This window comes from Oncorhynchus mykiss, chromosome 29 (assembly GCF_057628025.1).
Source record: "Oncorhynchus mykiss isolate SJ-2025 chromosome 29, ASM5762802v1, whole genome shotgun sequence".
NCBI classification, from domain to species: Eukaryota; Metazoa; Chordata; class Actinopteri; order Salmoniformes; family Salmonidae; genus Oncorhynchus; species Oncorhynchus mykiss.
In genome coordinates, this window is record NC_143050.1 from 40,891,400 (window position 1) to 40,911,222 (window position 19,823).

At 40.5% G+C, this 19,823-nt stretch overlaps 1 protein-coding gene across 4 annotated transcripts in view; it reads right to left on the reverse strand.

The window, feature by feature from the left end:
- Positions 1-222: 222 nt before the first annotated feature.
- LOC110509572 (transportin-1) overlaps positions 223-19,823 on the reverse strand; it is a 76,580-nt gene continuing 56,979 nt past the window's right edge. For 2 of the 4 annotated variants that reach the window (XM_021590529.3, XM_090227204.1), the window contains 5 exons: positions 12,555-12,630; positions 11,194-11,293; positions 10,938-11,012; positions 10,176-10,315; positions 223-6,368 (listed from right to left, as the gene is read on the reverse strand). In XM_021590529.3, the coding sequence (XP_021446204.2) occupies positions 10,208-10,315; positions 10,938-11,012; positions 11,194-11,293; positions 12,555-12,630 (359 nt within the window). In that variant the 3' untranslated portion in view covers positions 223-6,368; positions 10,176-10,207. The remainder of the gene's footprint in view (positions 6,369-10,175; positions 10,316-10,937; positions 11,013-11,193; positions 11,294-12,554; positions 12,631-19,823) is intronic. The other 2 variants (XR_016493391.1, XR_016493392.1) reach the window with 2 other exon arrangements.

Below are 19,823 nucleotides of genomic sequence, written 5' to 3' on the forward strand. Positions count from 1 at the left end.
CTGCAACGGGCTCCTCCATAGGGACATTACACTGCCGTCAGACAATCACCTCGCCTCTAATTGTCTATGGTGGATGAAAGTATGGGGTCAATGGGGGTAATCGATAACTGGTCTATCCGACCTGATGTTTACCAGGTTCAAAACCATTAGATCAAATTAAAGTGCATTTAAAGTGCATTTAAAAAACTAACACTAAAGTAACAGAAAAGAGCAGTCCCAGACTTATGTAAACAATTTATTCTCAACTATGTACAGATCCAAGCAGTGATTACCGTTAACATCCATCACATCATACAAATGTCATTACAAAATTACTACAGTACAATATAGATTCTTTGCATGATCCAAAATATTTGGTGGCCCCGAAAATTATTTTACCTTTAAAAAAAGGTCCAATGCAGCTGTTTTTATCTCACTATCAAATCATTTCTGGGAAACAATTAAGTACATTTTAGTCATTTAGTGGACGCGCTTATCCGGAGCGACTTACAGGAGCAATTAGGGTTAAATGCCATGCTCAAGGGCACAGACATCTTTCACCTAGTCGACTCGGGATTCAAAACAGTGACCTTTCAGTTACTGGCCCAACGCTTTCAATTAAAATGGTCCAAAATAAACAAAAATAGCTTCTTAGCAAAGATCGATTTCTCAAGCAAAAATGTTGCTTGGACTGTTTGGGAGTGGGGAGGGGAAAACTGAAAATTAGCTGTTATTGGCAGAAAGGTTTATTATAACCCTCTTTCTTATTGGTCTATTAGCTAATTTACCTCATGGTGATGTCACCATGGAAGGTCAAAACTCCATCCCACCAAAACAGGCTGAAATTTCAGGTGGCCTTTTCAAAAACCTCTCGCACTAAAAGGGCATTATAATTTTCACAGTATTATTCCAGTCTCATAGTGTATATAAAACAGTTAAATAAAGTTTGACTGCACTGGGAATTTCATCAGCATTTACAGAAACCAGTCAAAAGTTTGGACACACCTACTCATTCAAAGGTTTGTCTTCATTTTTACATTTTACATTGTAGAATAATAGTGAAGACTTAAACTGTGAAATAACACATATGGAATCATGTAGTAACAGAAAAAAAGTGTTAAATAAATATTTTAAATTCGAGATTCTTCAAAGTAGCCACCCTTTGACTTGATGACAGATTTGCACACTCTTGGCATTCTCTCAATCAGCTTCATGAGGTAGTCACCTGGAATGCATTTCAATTAACAGGTGTGCCTTGTTAAGTTGATTTGTGGAATTTGTTTCCTTCTTAATGCTTTTGAGCCAAATCAGTTGTGTTGTGACAAGGTAGGGGTGGTGTACAGAAGATGGTCTCTTACCAAATGGGGCTAAGTTCATCTTATGGCAAGAACATCTCAAATAAGCAAAAAGAAACTATGGTCCATCATTACTTTAAGACATGGTCAGTCAATACAGAAAATTGAAAGAACTTTGAGTCTTCAAATGCAGTCGCAAAAACAATCAAGCGCATTGATGAAACTGGCTCCATTGAGGACCGCCATAGAAAAGGAAGACCCAGAGTTACCGCTGCTGCAGAGGATAAGTTCATTAGAGTTAACAGCCTCAAATCTGCAATTAACTGCACCACAGATTGCAGCCCAAATAAATGCTTCAGAGTTCAAGTAATAGACAACATCAACTGTTCAGAGACTGCATGAATCAGGCCTTCATGGTCAAATTGCTGCAAAGAAACCACTACTAAAGAACACCAATGAGGAGGAACAGACTTGATTGGGCCAAGAAACATGAGTGATGGACATTAGACCAGTGGAAATAGGTCCTTTTAATGAGTCCAAATATAAGATTTTTGGTTCCAACCGCCGCGTGAGACGCGGAGTAGGTGAACGGATGATCTCTGCATGTGTGGTTCCCATCGTGAAGCATGGAGGTGGTGGAGTTATGGTGCTTTGCTGGTGACACTGTCTGTGATTTATTTAGAATTCAAGGCACACTAAACCAGCATGGCTACCACAGCATTCTGCAACTATACGCTATCCCATCTGGTTTGTGCTTAGTGGGCCTATCATTTGTTTTCAACAGGACAATGACCCAACACACCTCCAGACTGTGTTAAGGGCTATTTGACCAAGGAGAGTGATGGAGTGCTGCATCAGATGACCTGGCCTCCACAATCACCCTACCTCAACCCAATTGAGATGGTTTGGGATGCGTTGGACGGCAGAGTGAAGGAAAAGCAGCCAACAAGTGCTCAGCATATGTGGTAACTCCTTCAAGACTGTTGGAAAAGCATTCCAGGGTGACGACCTCATGAAGCTGGTTGAGAGAATGCCAAGAGTGTGTCAAGCTGTCATCAAGGCAAAGGGTGGCTACTTTAAACAATTTGAAATGTTTTAATTTGTTTAACACTTTTTTGGTTACTACATGACCACGTGCCATTTCATAGTTTTGATGTCTTCACTATTATTCTACAATGAATGAAAATAGTCCAAATAAATAAAAATCCTTTAACGAGTAGGTGTTTCCAAACTTTTGACTGGTACTGTATCTAAATAAAATCACTAGTTTCTTACATTATTCAGCAAAAAGGGTGAAGGCAGACTTGGGAGAAATTCTAGTCAAGTTTTTTTTCTCTCATGGCTAAATGAATTAGGCTATTGTTAGAGGTGTTCTTTAAATGAGACATTCTACTGCGGTTGGTTGGTGCTGTAAAAAGATTTTTCAATAAAGCTATTTTTGCTCCTCGCTTCTTCAAAATGAAAGACCTCAATTTGCAAACAAAGCTGTAAGCCTATTTGTTTTTCGCTTAATGTCCAAGGTCTTTCTTCCATTATTGGAAAACATTATGAATCACCATCATTACAAATCACCATCAAAATCATCCAGTTGTTATCAAGGCGTCATGTACATATTACATTTTAACACCACCTAAAAATGTCTTTCAATCACTTTGCCACAGTTGCAATAATTATGTGCAAGTTCTCTTCCTAATTTCATATTCCTCAAAGTTACAAGTCAATTTGAATGTCTGTGTCTGTACAATTATTCTTTGACACTGACTCTGGGTGTGTGTAAGTCTGTGTCTTAATGGTGAGCTAGCACACATATCAAAACACAGTGAACTGAACACCCATGGACAGGTATATGCTCTGTATTCAAGGGTTAAAGCAGGAGAGGCTTACTAATCTCTTATCGGTAAAGGGAGATGGAAAAAAGGCATACATTTGGAAAATAACAAGAAAAATAACGGTAAACATAACCTCCTGAGGTTACTACAAACAAATATTCAAGTAAAGAAACTACATCATAGCAGCGGCAATATCGGTAAAACAGCACACAGCACACCGGTTCTGCGGGGGACACAGATAAAGCTAAATCCTGGACTAAACAAATACTTCAGTGGATATTCTCCATTCACCATGCTTTTTAGTCCACCACTAGGTTTAACCTGTGTCTCGGAAACCGGCCCTCCTATGTTTGTATTTTTTTAAATTCAGTGTGACAAGTAGTGGTAGGACGAAACCAATCAAGCCATGCCTCATCCAATTTTTTACATGCCAAACACCTGGAATGTGACAAAAACTAAATTAATTTCAACTTCAGGACACAACAGACATGGCACAAAAACAACTACAGAATCAAGTGCCTCCATATATCCCATGATGTCTTATTAGCCTGGTGAAGTGAAAAGGAACAATCCAGTTTGGATCTAACTTGACATACCCCATCATTTTGTTTTTTTTACTAGTGTTAAAATGTCCTATTAACTACATGTTACCAATGAGTAAAACCTCCCATCAATACAAAGTTACAAAAATAACAATACAAAATATATAATAATAATAATAACAACCTTAGTTTGTTGGCTTTGGAAAGGGTTTGTGGCTATATCTGCAGTACTTCATATCCAGGCTTAGTTTACGTACACCAGTTATCTTTTAGAGCATTTCTGATATTGAGAATTGTATATTTAAAAACAGGTCAAATACACCAACAAGTTTAAAAATATATATATTTAGAAGTGACTATACCATATCGAATACCCAGTGAAGTAATACATGAGGTGTTTAGTGTTATAAGTCTCCTGTAAATGAATACTTTATGAGTACGTAAATGTGTGGGTCTACTAAAGTATGTGTATGTGTAGTCTGTTTGAACAAGTGCTTCCAATGTTCTTTGTGAAGGGGGACAAAAATACTACAAAATGATTACACTCACCTACAGAGTGAATCTGATTAGTTGGTTGGGCATAAAGATGCTTTCTCCCCTACCCAATCTTTGACAACCATGGGATAAAATCAGGCAATCAACGACTTCAAGACTTCTGTCAAAAACAATAACACTCCAAAACAAAAAGGAACCAAAAGTAGGTCAAGCGTCACAGTATTTAACAAGATAATACATTTGGATGTGGGCTACGGGTAAAAGGTTAAGGGGGAATAAAATGCTCCTGCAGGTATGTATGATACGAGGTCCAATATTGTACGTCAACTAAATGGTTTGGGAAGTAAAGGGCCACCAACACGCGAGGGATCAAGCATTAGAGTACGCTGCATTCAAAACGGTCATTACAATCATCCTCAAAGGTCGTGCTTTTAAAACAAAAAGCAAAGCCACAATAACAGAAAAAAACAGTACAAGGAAAAATATATATATATATCATTTAAAACAACGATTTGCTTGCTGTTGAGTTTTGGATCGACAACCAACCAAGGTCAGAGACAGACACGCTATCAAGAGTGCCATAGTCCCAGTAGTAATACTCAAGGAACAAAGGAGGAACACGTTCAGCCAAAGCCCTGTATGCCTTTTCTCTACCCCGCTCCCTACCTCCCTCCTCTGATAAGGTTAGAAATACGTCTCCACGATACAAAGTTTTGTTTTCAGGAAAGGTGAGAAAGATGGAAATTGAGATTTTAAACAATATGAGTCAGGTAAGCATCTAAGAGTCTGATATTATGGCCGCTAGTAAAACGTCCATGCATGCAGAGAACACGTCACTTCCACAGCACAGAACAGAGGCAGCCTGAGAAAGTTGACCTTAAAGTTATGACATGTATGAAGCAGTGTTCACGGTCTCTTTTTAGAATCACAACCAAAACCCTGCTAGATGGATTCAACTAGATGAGAATATAAAAAAAGGTATGTATGTTTTCTAAACCTGGTTCATGCTAGACACTGACGGGAAAGCCTCTGGTAAACAAAGGGGTGGTGGAGGGATAAAAACCTGAAAAACAAGAAACTACATGGTTGTTTAAGAAACCTCATCACAGGGCTACACAAGAAATACCACAACTATCCGATGACGCCACACACTGACGTCACTCTAACGTTGTACACCAACTGTCCTCACTTCCAACTTTGACGCAAGCATGCTACTTAGTTATTTCCTGTTTTTAAGACAAGTCACTTTTCAACCACAACAAATAAAAATCATATGCACTTCTGTCTGTGATGTGCGTTTGACTGACTGGTCTAGGCAACACAACTTCTGACCTGCCTATAAAGATTTAAACTCTGATATTACTCTAAATATGCACTGACAAGATGTTTTATTAACTCAATGTAATTACTTTGATGACTACAAGAAAATACATGCTATTCTTATTCTAAGATATGTAGAGGCTGTTTCCCAAAGAAAAAAGAAAAACTTGCTGGTTCGATTTTTGAAATTAATGATAGTATCAGCATTTACTTTACTCAAATACCCTCTGCTGCTGCTGTTGTTTGGCTAGCAGCCGTCCTGGCTGTTGAGGATACTATGTTGTCTTTGAGACCATTGACAACATTTCCATGCAACTTCCTGATTTTTTTTAACCACCCCTACATACATTTTATGGTTGGTATCCTCCAGTCTAGTTCTACACCAAGACCCTCCCTCCCCCTACCCCTGAGTGACACTTTCCAGCCGATACGTATTGATTAAAAAGCTCTTCACTGACTGCTTACCCTCAAATCAGCACTACCCCCTCTGTAAATATAAAACCATGATTTTAACACAACTAAACAAAAGTTATCCCCGTATTTTTTGTTTTGTTTAACGTCGCTGGAGAGCATGGATGAAAGAAAATGTTTAAAAAAGAGACGAAACAAAAAGCTAAGCTGACATCTTTTCATTACTGATTGTGATGTTGAAATGATTAAATACATTTTTCATCCCTTGATAAATTTGGCCCACCGGTCCCCATGTCCCCCTCGCCTGTTGCGTGGGGGGGCGGTGAGTGCCTCGGCTGGCTAACACCTCCCTCCCACCCCGCCCATCCAGAAGGTTGAGGAGGGGTCACGGTCTGCACCCCCTTCCCTCCCCAGCTGACAGACCCTACCCCCAGTAAAGGGTAACATGTTCCCTGGGTATAAGAGGTTCCAATCCGTCGTCTCCCATAATGAATGACCTGGTAGGAGAGAGACAGAGGGAGACCAATATTAATAGAAAAATATGCTTTAATCCCATCCCCCACACATGCAGATCCTTCGAACATTTCATTCCAAAATTTAATTGGATTAATATGGAAATGGTCCCCCTTTTCCTGCTATAACAGCCTCCACTCTTCTGGGAAGGCTTTGCACTAGATGTTGGAACATTGCTGCAGGGACTAGCATTCAGCCACAAGAGCATTAGAGAGGTCAGGCATTGATGTTGGGCGATTAGGCCTGGCTTGCAGTCATCGTTCCAATTCATCCCAAAAGTGTTTGAAGGGGTTGAGGTCAGGACTCTGTGCAGACCAGTCAAGTTCTTCCACACCAATCTCTACAAACCATTTCTGTATGGACCTCGCTTTGTGCACGAGGACATTGTCAAATCAAAAACAGGAAAGGACCTTCCCCAAACTGTTGCCACAAATTTGGAAGCACAGAATCATCTAGAATGTCATTGTATGCCGTAGCGTTCAGATTTCCCTTCACTGGATCTACGGGGCCTAGAACGAACCATGAGAAACAGCCCCAGGTCATTATTATGTTGCTTCAATATATTCACATAATTTCCCTGCCTCATGATGCCATCTATTTTGTGAAGTGCACCAGTCCCTCCTGCAGCAAAGTACAACATGGTGCTGCCACCCCCGTGCTTCACGGTTGGGATGGTGTTCTTCGGCTTGCAAGCCTACCCCTTTTTTCCTACAAACATAACGATGGTCATTACGTCCAAACAGTTCTATTTTTGTTTCATCAGACCAGAGGACATTTCTCCAAAAAGTACGATCTTTGTCCCCATGGGCAGTTGCAAACGTAGTCTGGCTTTTTTATGGTGGTTTTGGAGCAGTGGCTTCTTCCTTGCTGAGCGGCCTTTCAGGTTATGTCGATATAGGCCTCATTTTACTGTGGATATTGATACTTGTGGAAATTCTGGAGGAAACGGGTAAACAAGGTCTTTTGCTCTGGGATTGATTTGCACTTTTCGCACCAAAGTCCATTCATCTCTAGGAGACAGAACGCATCTCCTTCCTGAGCGGTATGACGGCTGCGTGGGCCCATGGTGTTTATACTTGTTCATCTGTACAAACAAAAGTACACGTGGTAACTGCAGGCATTTGGAAATTGCTCAAAGGATCAACCAGACTTGTGGAGGTCTACAATTTCTTTTCTGAGGTCTTGGCTGATTTCTTTTTATTTTCCCATGGTGTCAAGCAAAGAGGCACTGAGTTTGAAGGTAGGCCTTGAAATGCATCCACAGGTACACCACCAATTGACTCAAATAATGTAAATTAGCCTATCAGAAGCTTCTAAAGCCATGACATAATTTTCTGGAATTTCCCAAGCTGTTTAAAGGCACTTAGTGTATTGTAAACTTCTGATCCACTGGAATTGAGATACAGTGAAATAATCTGTCTGTAAACAACTGTTGGAAAAATGACTTGTGTCATGCACAAAGCAGATGTCCTAACCGACTTGCCAAAACTATAGTTTGTTAACAAGAAATTTGTGGCGTGTTTGAAGAACACTAAACTTCCAACTTCAACTGTCTATATCTGTGTATTGTTATTCTGTACAGGCTTCCCTGTTCTTTGTGTTTGAAATTCACTGCTCGCCTGAAGGACCTTACAGATAATTGTATGTGTGGGGTACAGAGATGAGGTAGTCATTCAAAAATCACTATTATTTCAGAGTGAGTCCAATGCAACTTATTATGTGACTTGTTTAGCACATTTTTAACCATGAATTTAAGCTGATTTAAGACATTTATTTACATGAATACTGACTTAAGACATTTAATTTTAAATTAATTTGTAAAAATGTCAAAAAACATAATTCCACTTTGACATTATGAGGTATTGTGTTTAGGCCAATGACAAAAAAAATCTAAATTGAATCCATTTTAAATTCAGGCTGTAACACAACATAACGTGGAAAAAGTCAAGGGGTGTGAATACTTTCTGAAGGCACTGTATATCAACTAGAGGTCGCTTAAATCGGAATGGACAATTAATTAGGGCCGATTTCAAGTTTTCATAACAATCGGAAATCGGTCATTTTGGACGCCGATTAAAATGAAACTTTATTTAACTAGGCAAGTCAGTTAAGAACACATTCTTATTTTCAATGACGGCCTAGGAACGGTGGGTTAACTGCCTTGTTCAGGGGCAGAACTACAGATTTTTACCTTGTCAGCTCAGGGATTCAATCTTGCAACCTTAAGGTTAACTAGTCCAATGCTCTAACCACCTGCCTCACGAGGAGCCCGCCTGTTACACAAATGCAGTAAGAAGCCAAGGTAAGTTGATAGCTAGCATTAAACATAACTACACATGGTTGATGATATTACTAGTTTATCTAGCGTGTCCTGCATTGCACATAATCGATGCAGTACGCATTCGCGAAAAAGGACTGTCGTTGCGCCAACGTGTACCTAACCATAAACACCAATGCCTTTCTTAAAATCAATACACAGAAGTATATATTTTTAAACCTGCATATTTAGCTAAAAGAAATCCAGGTTAGCAGGCAATATTAACCAGGTGAAATTGTGTCACTTCTCTTGCGTTCATTGCACGCAGAGTCAGTCTTTATGCAACAGTTTGGGCCGCCTGGCTCATTGCGAACTAATTTTCCAGAATTTTACGTAATTATGCTATAACATCGAAGGTTGTGTAATGTAACAGGAATATTTAGACTGATGGATGCCACCCGTTAGATAAAATACGGAACAGTTCCGTATTTTACTGAAAGAATAAACGTCTTGTTTTCGAGATGATGGTTTCCGGATTCGACCAAATAATTGACCTAAGGCTCGCATTTCTGTGTGTTATTATGTTATAATTAAGTCTATGATTTGATAGGGCAGTCTGACTGAGCGATGGTAGGCACCAGCAGGCTCATAAGCATTAATTCAAACAGCACTTTACTGCGTTTTGCCAGCAGCTCTGCAGTTGGACTTCAAGCCTATCAACTCCCGAGATTAGGCTGGTGTAACGATGTGATGTGAAATGGCTAGCTAGTTAGCGGGGTGCGCACTAATAGTGTTTCAAACGTCACTCGCTCTGAGACTTGGTGTAATTGTTCCCCTTGCTCTGCATGGGTAACGCTGCTTCAAGGGTGGCTGTTGTCGTTGTGTTCCTGGTTCAAGCCCAGAGGAGCGAGGAGAGTGACGGAAGCTATGCTGTTACACTGGCGATACTGAAGTGCCTATAAGAACAAAGGTATATGAAATACAAATGGAATAGAGAGAAATAGTCCTATAATTCCTATAATAACTACAACCTAAAACTTCTTACCTGGGAATATTTAAGACTCATGTTAAAAGGAACCACCAGCTTTCATGTGTTCTCATTTTCTGAGCAAGGAACTTAAATGTTAGCTTTCTTACATGGCACATATTGCACTTTCTTCTCCAACACTTTGTTTTTGCATTATTTAAACTAAATTGAACATGTCTCATTTATTTGAGGCTAAATTGATTTTATTGATGTATTATATTAAGTTAAAGTAAGTGTTCATTCAGTATTGTTGTAATTGTCATTATTACAAAAAAAAAAAAAAAAAAGACATTAATCGGTGTCTGCTTTTTTTGTCCTCCAATAATCGGTATCGGCGTTAAAAAAAAATCATAATCGGTCGACCTCTAATATCAACATAATTTTGCTAGCTTTATCGTTTTGCTCAAATAAGGTGGATGACAAACTGAGACTCGAAAATGCCTTAGATCCAATATCTCAGCTCTAATTAGATTTTCAACCATTTTTAAACATGAATGCGCGACGTACCCCCTTGAACAGGCCTGTTCCTATGGAAAGCGTTACACCCCGTAGAAGGCTGCCAGTCGTTCCTTCAGAGGCAGAGGGAACTGGTCTGAGAAACGCCCCCAGTTCTCCTCGCCCACCTGGTTCTTGAACCCATGGAGGATCTGAAAATATCAACACATAATTACAATGTACGCACAAAGCTATGCACGCACATGCATACACACACATTGTGCATCAGGATAATCTCATCTTCTCCTTTCTCACACAAAGGTACTCAGTCTTGGCCCATGGCACATGAGCAACTCCAATTGAGAAAAGGTTTAACTCCTGCGTCCTCTCTCCTCCTTCCACGCTCGCCTCCTTTTGAAAAAGGTCAAAGGTAATCGAGGAGAGTTGGCGATGTGAAGGAACGTGGACGAAAATGCGCTTGTATGAAATAACTCCACTCGCGCGTCATAAATTACATTTATAGGGGTGGAATCCCAAAATGAATGTGTAAAGTCAAAACTAATGTAGCTAGTTGTGCAAGAAATGTTAAAGATTCAAGTATAAGTAGGATATAATTTTTAAACGTTTGCATACTTTTCTCCTTCGAGAAAACAACTGCTTCAAAGGGGGTGTGGCAGATGTCAAAACTCTTCCATAAAAGGACTGGCTATCAAGGCTATCACCCTACTAAGAAATTGACACTCTCCTCAACCACTTACAAGTTTCCGGGTCACGGAAGAGAGTGGACGGAATTTTGCCCAAATGAAAAAGGCCAAAGTCACGATCAGTTCTTACCTTGCCAAACATGTCTCGCAGATCATCCTTTGGATTTACCCATGAGGCCACTGCATCACAAAAAAATATAAAATCCTGGAGGAAATGAGAAAAAGTCTGGCTTGAGACAAGTTTTACAACTAACGTCCTTCACGAAATGGGGCCATCGAAACAGTAATGCAGTTCCTATTTTTTCTTAGTCCTCAACTGATGGGGCCATGAAAAGTGCAGTTCATACGTTATCCTCAAGAGGGCAGCGTTGCCTAGGCGGCCTCACCTGCACAACTCCTCCTGGGTTGACACTTATCATAGTGCAGATGCCTCGGAACGCCGAGTCTTTCTCCTCATTGTCTCTTATGTTACGCAAAGAGGTACACCTGCCAACAGGAACAGCCACGTTTTTACACCAGGCCAGAAGGGCTGCCTTTAAGTACTGCATAGAATTACAATTCAATACCCTTATAGCACTCTGAAGTTACCATTGACTGCATTCAATAACTTACTTGTACAGGTATGCCATATTACTATTACTTTCCATTAATACATTCTAACACAATTCAAAAACAAATTCCGTATGAAATGTCATGTATAAGTAAAATACCTTCTAAAATATAAAAATACTACATATTGCCTCAAAGGGTATGTTGATTATATGTTACTGTAAACATTTTTATAAATATAACCTATAGTACATTAAATGTCAACTTGCCATTTTTACTCTATACATGTTAATTCAATCTACGACCTTTTAGATCTTTCAAAGATTTGATACTACTGGAAGTACTTTTACAAAGACTACTTAGTTCGGTACAACACATTCTTGTGGAGAGAAAATTATTTCTCTCAGGTTATCTAAAACAGTATCAGAATTGTGCATGCAGATCAAACAAACCTGTCATTCTGAGACTGTGTGAAGGCACTTAACTCTATTCACTTACACGTGAGTCACTAAAACTGCTTTATAACTTCACTTTGGCCGATATGGCATTCAGGGAAGCCTTTACTATCATTTTTTTCTTAAAGGAAGTTTTGAGGAATTCTGGGATAAGCACGTATAGGGACTATTGGACGAGAGGGGGGATTTGGGAATGATCTGGATCTGGGAATGCTTTCGGGAATTTTTTTGGAATGCGTCTGGAATTTTTGGGAATCCGTTTGTTTTCCCTTTCTGAACCAGCAGGCATGTGACAATCTGATCCCATGCACTAATTAGTAGTCACCGACATTTAACAACGACAACAAAAAAAGTAAAATAAATACATGAAGGTGCTACTGAGGCAAAAATAAATCACAGACTGAGGGGACCTAAAAGAGGACAGGATTAGTCACATGGTTGGCAATGCTTACAGACTGATTCAGGAGAAACAGAAAATACTTATTTTAGAAAGAAAGAGAAAAAGAAAGAAAGAGAGAGAGAGAAAGAGAGAGAAAGAGAGAGAAAGAGAGAGAAAGAGAGAGAAAGAAAGAGGAAGAGAGAGAGAAAAAGATAGAAAAAGAGAGAGAAAAAGAGAGAGAAAAAGAGAGAGAAAAAGAGAAAGAAAAAGAGAAAGAGAGACAGGAAAGGAAAGCGAGAATGACAGGACAGGGAGCGACAGACCCAGAGAAAATGAATAAAATAAAATATTGAAAAATACACACCAGGGTCTTATAAACTGCTGTAGCATCGGTGCCACGTCTTGAGGACAAACGTAACCAAGACGACCAATTGTTATTGCTAAGGTAACGCAATCACGGATATACACCACCAAACGCCAACCAAGACATGAGCAATGAGGAGAAAAAAAAAGAAAAAATAAAGAAAACTCAGAAACATAAATCAACAGAATCTGTGCATGATAATAGACAGAAGAATTCACTAGTGTTGATTATTACAGCCCCACTCACTACTTGGGAGGAATTTAAGATAGTAAAAACAAAAAAATAATTTAAGGGAGAACACTTTGACGACACAATCAAACGGCAACAAGCCTGCTCGGACCTCGGACGTCAGAAATATGACGTCAGAAATATGGCCTCTTGCAACAAACTCCTCTCTCCAAAATGTTAATGATCTTCGTCTAACTAAAAAAAAAAGTGTAAATGTGAAGTCATTAGTTAACTGCCAGCATGGAATGTTTACAAGGTTATTATTCCTCTCAAAGTTGGTATCTGGGAATTGAGCTTTCATAGGGTTCTCCCTTAAACTCACAAAAAGGTTAATCTTTCCTTAAGAAACAAACTTTTTCTTTTGGTTGTAAAGAAATTACATTACTCCAAGCCAACTACATGGAAGGAGACTAGTATCCAGCACAGCAGGTTCTTATGAAGAGGCAGAGAGGACCTACGTTTAAGAGACACAAAACTATGCAACATTCTCATTAAGAAAACAGGCATTTATGAACAGTCCAATGAGACATGCAGAAAGCAGATGATAGGCTCATTAGAAATCAAGTTCAGTGCAGGATAGGCTGATTAGTTTCAAATGAGGGTGGAGGGGAGGAGTTATAGCTATATATGGCCTCAAACCCAATCCACCTCAATTTTCGTGTTGATGTGACATTAACTGTGCTCTGAATGATCAAATTGGTGAGGTATAAGATAATCAACATTAACATTTTTCTGAATGTTTTGATTGGTTAGGGGAAAAATTGAGATTGGGAAACCAAATGGAAACAAAGAGATTTATGTTTCAATTTATCAAACTAATATAGAATGGCAGTGGTCAGAGCTCAACATCATAGTGCTAGGGCTCCATCAATCCATCACGTATCCTGCATCAAACATTTGCCATCCTTTCACTAAACAACATTCAACATCTATTGGCAGATATGCATTCACATAAAAAAAACAGTAACTAAAAACAAATAAACTGACAAACAGAACATCTACAAATTCCCTAGTTTTCCTGGTATGGTTAGTTAAGCAGGTTACACTTCACCCTCATTTTGGCTCAGTAGTTCTAGTTTATGTCAACTGGCCATTTTGGCTTTCCCAAGCACAGTTTATAATTCCAATAGAGCGTCTAAATAAGAGCAGAGTGTAACCGAAGGTTCGTTTGCTAAGTGTAGGTGCTATAACACCACAAAAATGTTTAGGGTGGGATTAGCTCTTTCCTCAATCAGCAAAAAAGACTAGTTATTATTATTCATTACTATTATCCGAGTGTTTGGTAAACATTCAATTAACCCTATGAACTCTTTAAGCGTTTAACTGTAAGTGAGGTTGGGAGACACTCATCTGTCTCAGTTAAGGCCTCACTGTCAGCTACTGATGCTGCTCAACACTTCAACTTCACTTCAATGGAAATACAGCTAGAAAAAGCTGACAACCACAGGTACAATAGAATCAATTCATGTCAGTTAATCACGCCAAGACTGTACACTTACAGGGTTCGCTCGGTTTTTAAAAAAAAACGTTCCAAGATTCTTAGTCTATAGCTAGGTTTCCATCCAATTGGCGACAGATTCTCATGCTAATATTATAAAATCTGCATAAAAACGCGCATTTCCACACCAGTGATGCGTTTCCATCAAATTGACTTGTTGCGGATAAAAGGCTGTGCGTGATGACGTGGTGCATATAAAATAACGTTGCGGATAACAGGCTGTGCATGATGACGTGGTGCATATAAAATAACGTTGCGGATAACAGGCTGTGCATGATGACGTGGTGCATATAAAATAACGTTGCGGATAACAGGCTGTGCGTGATGACGTAGTGCATATAAAATAACGTTGTGGATAAAAGGCTGTGCGTGATGACGTGGTGCATATAAAATAACGTTGTGGATAAAAGGCTGTGCGTGATGACGTGGTGCATATAAAATAACGTTGCGGAGAAAAGGCTGTGCGTGATGACGTGGTGCATATAAAATAACGTTGTGGATAAAAGGCTGTGCGTGATGACGTGGTGCATATAAAATAACGTTGCGGATAACAGGCTGTGCGTGATGACGTGGTGCATATAAAATAACGTTGCGGATAACAGGCTGTGCGTGATGACGTGGTGCATATAAAATAACGTTGCGGATAACAGGCTGTGCGTGATGACGTAGTGCATATAAAATAACGTTGCGGATAAAAGGCTGTGCGTGATGACGTGGTGCATATAAAATAACGTTGTGGATAAAAGGCTGTGCGTGATGACGTGGTGCATATAAAATAACGTTGCGGAGAAAAGGCTGTGCGTGATGACGTGGTGCATATAAAATAACGTTGCGGATAACAGGCTGTGCGTGATGACGTGGTGCATATAAAATAACGTTGTGGATAAAAGGCTGTGCGTGATGACGTGGTGCATATAAAATAACGTTGCGGATAACAGGCTGTGCGTGATGACGTGGTGCATATAAAATAACGTTGCGGATAAAAGGCTGTGCGTGATGACGTGGTGCATATAAAATAACGTTGCGGATAACAGGCTGTGCGTGATGACGTGGTGCATATAAAATAACGTTGTGGATAACAGGCTGTGCGTGATGACGTGGTGCATATAAAATAACGTTGCGGATAAAAGGCTGTGCGTGATGACGTAGTGCATATAAAATAACGTTGTGGATAACATGCTGTGCGTGATGACGTGGTGCATATAAAATAACGTTGCGGATAAAAGGCTGTGCGTGATGACGTAGTGCATATAAAATAACGTTGTGGATAAAAGGCTGTGCGTGATGACGTGGTGCATATAAAATAACGTTGCGGATAAAAGGCTGTGCGTGATGACGTGGTGCATATAAAATAACGTTGCGGATAACAGGCTGTGCGTGATGACGTGGTGCATATAAAATAACGTTGCGGATAACAGGCTGTGCGTGATGACGTGGTGCATATAAAATAACGTTGCGGATAACAGGCTGTGCGTGATGACGTGGTGCATATAAAATAACGTTGCGGATAAAAGGCTGTGCGTGATGACGTGGTGCATATAAAATAACGTTGCGGATAACAGGCTGTGCGTGATGACGTGGTGCATATAAAATAACGTTGTGGATAAAAGGCTGTGCGTGATGACGTGGTGCATATAAAATAACGTTGTGGATAAAAGGCTGTGCGTGATGACGTGGTGCATATAAAATAACGTTGCGGATAACAGGCTGTGCGTGATGACGTGGTGCATATAAAATAACGTTGCGGATAAAAGGCTGTGCGTGATGACGTAGTGCATATAAAATAACGTTGTGGATAAAAGGCTGTGCGTGATGACGTGGTGCATATAAAATAACGTTGTGGATAAAAGGCTGTGCGTGATGACGTGGTGCATATAAAATAACGTTGCGGAGAAAAGGCTGTGCGTGATGACGTGGTGCATATAAAATAACGTTGTGGATAAAAGGCTGTGCGTGATGACGTGGTGCATATAAAATAACGTTGCGGATAACAGGCTGTGCGTGATGACGTGGTGCATATAAAATAACGTTGCGGATAACAGGCTGTGCGTGATGACGTGGTGCATATAAAATAACGTTGCGGATAACAGGCTGTGCGTGATGACGTAGTGCATATAAAATAACGTTGCGGATAAAAGGCTGTGCGTGATGACGTGGTGCATATAAAATAACGTTGTGGATAAAAGGCTGTGCGTGATGACGTGGTGCATATAAAATAACGTTGCGGAGAAAAGGCTGTGCGTGATGACGTGGTGCATATAAAATAACGTTGCGGATAACAGGCTGTGCGTGATGACGTGGTGCATATAAAATAACGTTGTGGATAAAAGGCTGTGCGTGATGACGTGGTGCATATAAAATAACGTTGCGGATAACAGGCTGTGCGTGATGACGTGGTGCATATAAAATAACGTTGCGGATAAAAGGCTGTGCGTGATGACGTGGTGCATATAAAATAACGTTGCGGATAACAGGCTGTGCGTGATGACGTGGTGCATATAAAATAACGTTGTGGATAACAGGCTGTGCGTGATGACGTGGTGCATATAAAATAACGTTGCGGATAAAAGGCTGTGCGTGATGACGTAGTGCATATAAAATAACGTTGTGGATAACATGCTGTGCGTGATGACGTGGTGCATATAAAATAACGTTGCGGATAAAAGGCTGTGCGTGATGACGTAGTGCATATAAAATAACGTTGTGGATAAAAGGCTGTGCGTGATGACGTGGTGCATATAAAATAACGTTGCGGATAAAAGGCTGTGCGTGATGACGTGGTGCATATAAAATAACGTTGCGGATAACAGGCTGTGCGTGATGACGTGGTGCATATAAAATAACGTTGCGGATAACAGGCTGTGCGTGATGACGTGGTGCATATAAAATAACGTTGCGGATAACAGGCTGTGCGTGATGACGTGGTGCATATAAAATAACGTTGCGGATAAAAGGCTGTGCGTGATGACGTGGTGCATATAAAATAACGTTGCGGATAACAGGCTGTGCGTGATGACGTGGTGCATATAAAATAACGTTGTGGATAAAAGGCTGTGCGTGATGACGTGGTGCATATAAAATAACGTTGTGGATAAAAGGCTGTGCGTGATGACGTGGTGCATATAAAATAACGTTGCGGATAACAGGCTGTGCGTGATGACGTGGTGCATATAAAATAACGTTGCGGATAACAGGCTGTGCGTGATGACGTAGTGCATATAAAATAACGTTGCGGATAACAGGCTGTGCGTGATGACGTGGTGCATATAAAATAACGTTGCGGATAAAAGGCTGTGCGTGATGACGTGGTGCATATAAAATAACGTTGCGGATAACAGGCTGTGCGTGATGACGTGGTGCATATAAAATAACGTTGCGGATAACAGGCTGTGCGTGATGACGTGGTGCATATAAAATAACGTTGCGGATAACAGGCTGTGCGTGATGACGTGGTGCATATGAAATAACGTTGCGGATAACAGGCTGTGCGTGATGACGTGGTGCATATAAAATAACGTTGCGGATAAAAGGCTGTGCGTGATGACGTGGTGCATATAAAATAACGTTGCGGATAACAGGCTGTGCGTGATGACGTGGTGCATATAAAATAACGTTGTGGATAAAAGGCTGTGCGTGATGACGTGGTGCATATAAAATAACGTTGCGGATAAAAGGCTGTGCGTGATGACGTGGTGCATATAAAATAACGTTGCGGATAACAGGCTGTGCGTGATGACGTGGTGCATATAAAATAACTTTGCGGATAACAGGCTGTGCGTGATGACGTGGTGCATATAAAATAACGTTGCGGATAAAAGGCTGTGCGTGATGACGTGGTGCATATAAAATAACGTTGCGGATAAAAGGCTGTGCGTGATGACGTGGTGCATATAAAATAACTTTTGCAGTTAAATTCCCATGTAACGAATAAAGAAACACAAGTTAAATTGGTTTCTATCGCATATTCAACCCTACTGATGGTTGTGTCACAACAAATGTTCCGTTATAAATAGCGAATGTGCCCACTCTGGTCTTTGCATTTGTGTGCTCTAACCAACAGCTTGCAGGTACAGTGCAGGTAGGATACATACATGCTAAGAGCATACATTTTTTCCCCCCTTGTCAAACAGCCATCAAGCGTCAATCCTCATGTCACCAGAATAAGACCCTCAATATTTATTGGAAAGGAGCATCAAGCTCATCACCGTGCTCTTTCCCCACCCTGTGTAGTTGATCATCATTTATTTCATCTGTCGCCTAATAAACTGCATGCTTTCCCGAGTCGTAGTGGGAGGACCACACAACATATTGCGTTACTCCAAGTTTACTTCGATATGATGGTTATTATATCATTTGTTATTATATTTATTTGTGCATAAAGGGGTTTCAACCGTGCCTGGCTACCCTTGCCTCGGCCAAACGGTACACAACGCCCATGGACATTAGTTTCTTCTCTGAAATGAGTCTGGATCCAAGTACCTCCCTGACGCATCACCGAATGCGAACATATTCAGGGCCATCTGATTGGTCCAGAAACTAATCGGTTGGGCCAGAGCCAGAACACACGTGGGTAAAGCGGCAGATGGAAAATTCGTCATTGGGTTTGATAATCTGATTGGTTGGAGAGGATACAATCGATGATGACTTTTGTACAATGCCCATCGTCACCACAAATGACTTCCAATGATTGCAGACTAAAGTATGTAGCGAATGAAAGAACAGCGGAAGAATTTATTGTGGGTCACCAGTGTAGTTTCCAATGCCATTTCTCGCACAACAAATTTTACCGACAAAAAGTTCACCTTGTCTAGCGTATTTTGTTTAGTCAACATTTGGAAAGTTTAGACAAAATGTGCCTTTCCCCATCAGGCCTGTCATGACATTTTTTATCCAACATGTACTTTACTCGCATAAAAGGATTTCAGGAGGCCTCCCGAGTGAGCGGTCTATTTAAAAAATAATAGACTCATCGCGCTCTAGCAACTCCTTCACGCAGGTCGGGCACCTACAGGCTGACTTCGGTTGTCAGTTAAGAAGCGCGGTTTGGCAGTTCATGTTTTCGGAGGACGCACGACTCGACCTTCGCCTCTCCCAAGCCCGTTGGCGAGTTGCAGCGATGAGACAAGATTGTCATAATGAAATTGGGGAGAAAAAAGGGGTAAAAAAATATAAATAAATGGATGGGTGGAAACCTGGTTCACTCAGTCTTTCCACCTGAGCAACATTTCATTTACTTCAGCTGGGATCCAACAGCCCATAAACAGAGCCTCTAAGCCATAAATCGATTGGTAGGAATAGTTGGAATATTTGGGCGAAACCGGCGAAACCTGTAAGGCATAGGGCTTGGGGAGGCTTTCAGATAATAGAGATGAATGGCCTCTCTCCAGTCAGAGGGTGCATCCCAATAATCTCTCCTTCATCCTGAAGTGTGCACTTGTTCACTACTCCGCAAAAATGTAAACACTTTGGATTAGTCTTGGCAAGGGGGAGTTTTCATATACCGGTCATTTCCTGTCAAATCCATGAAGGGAAGTGAACAAGTG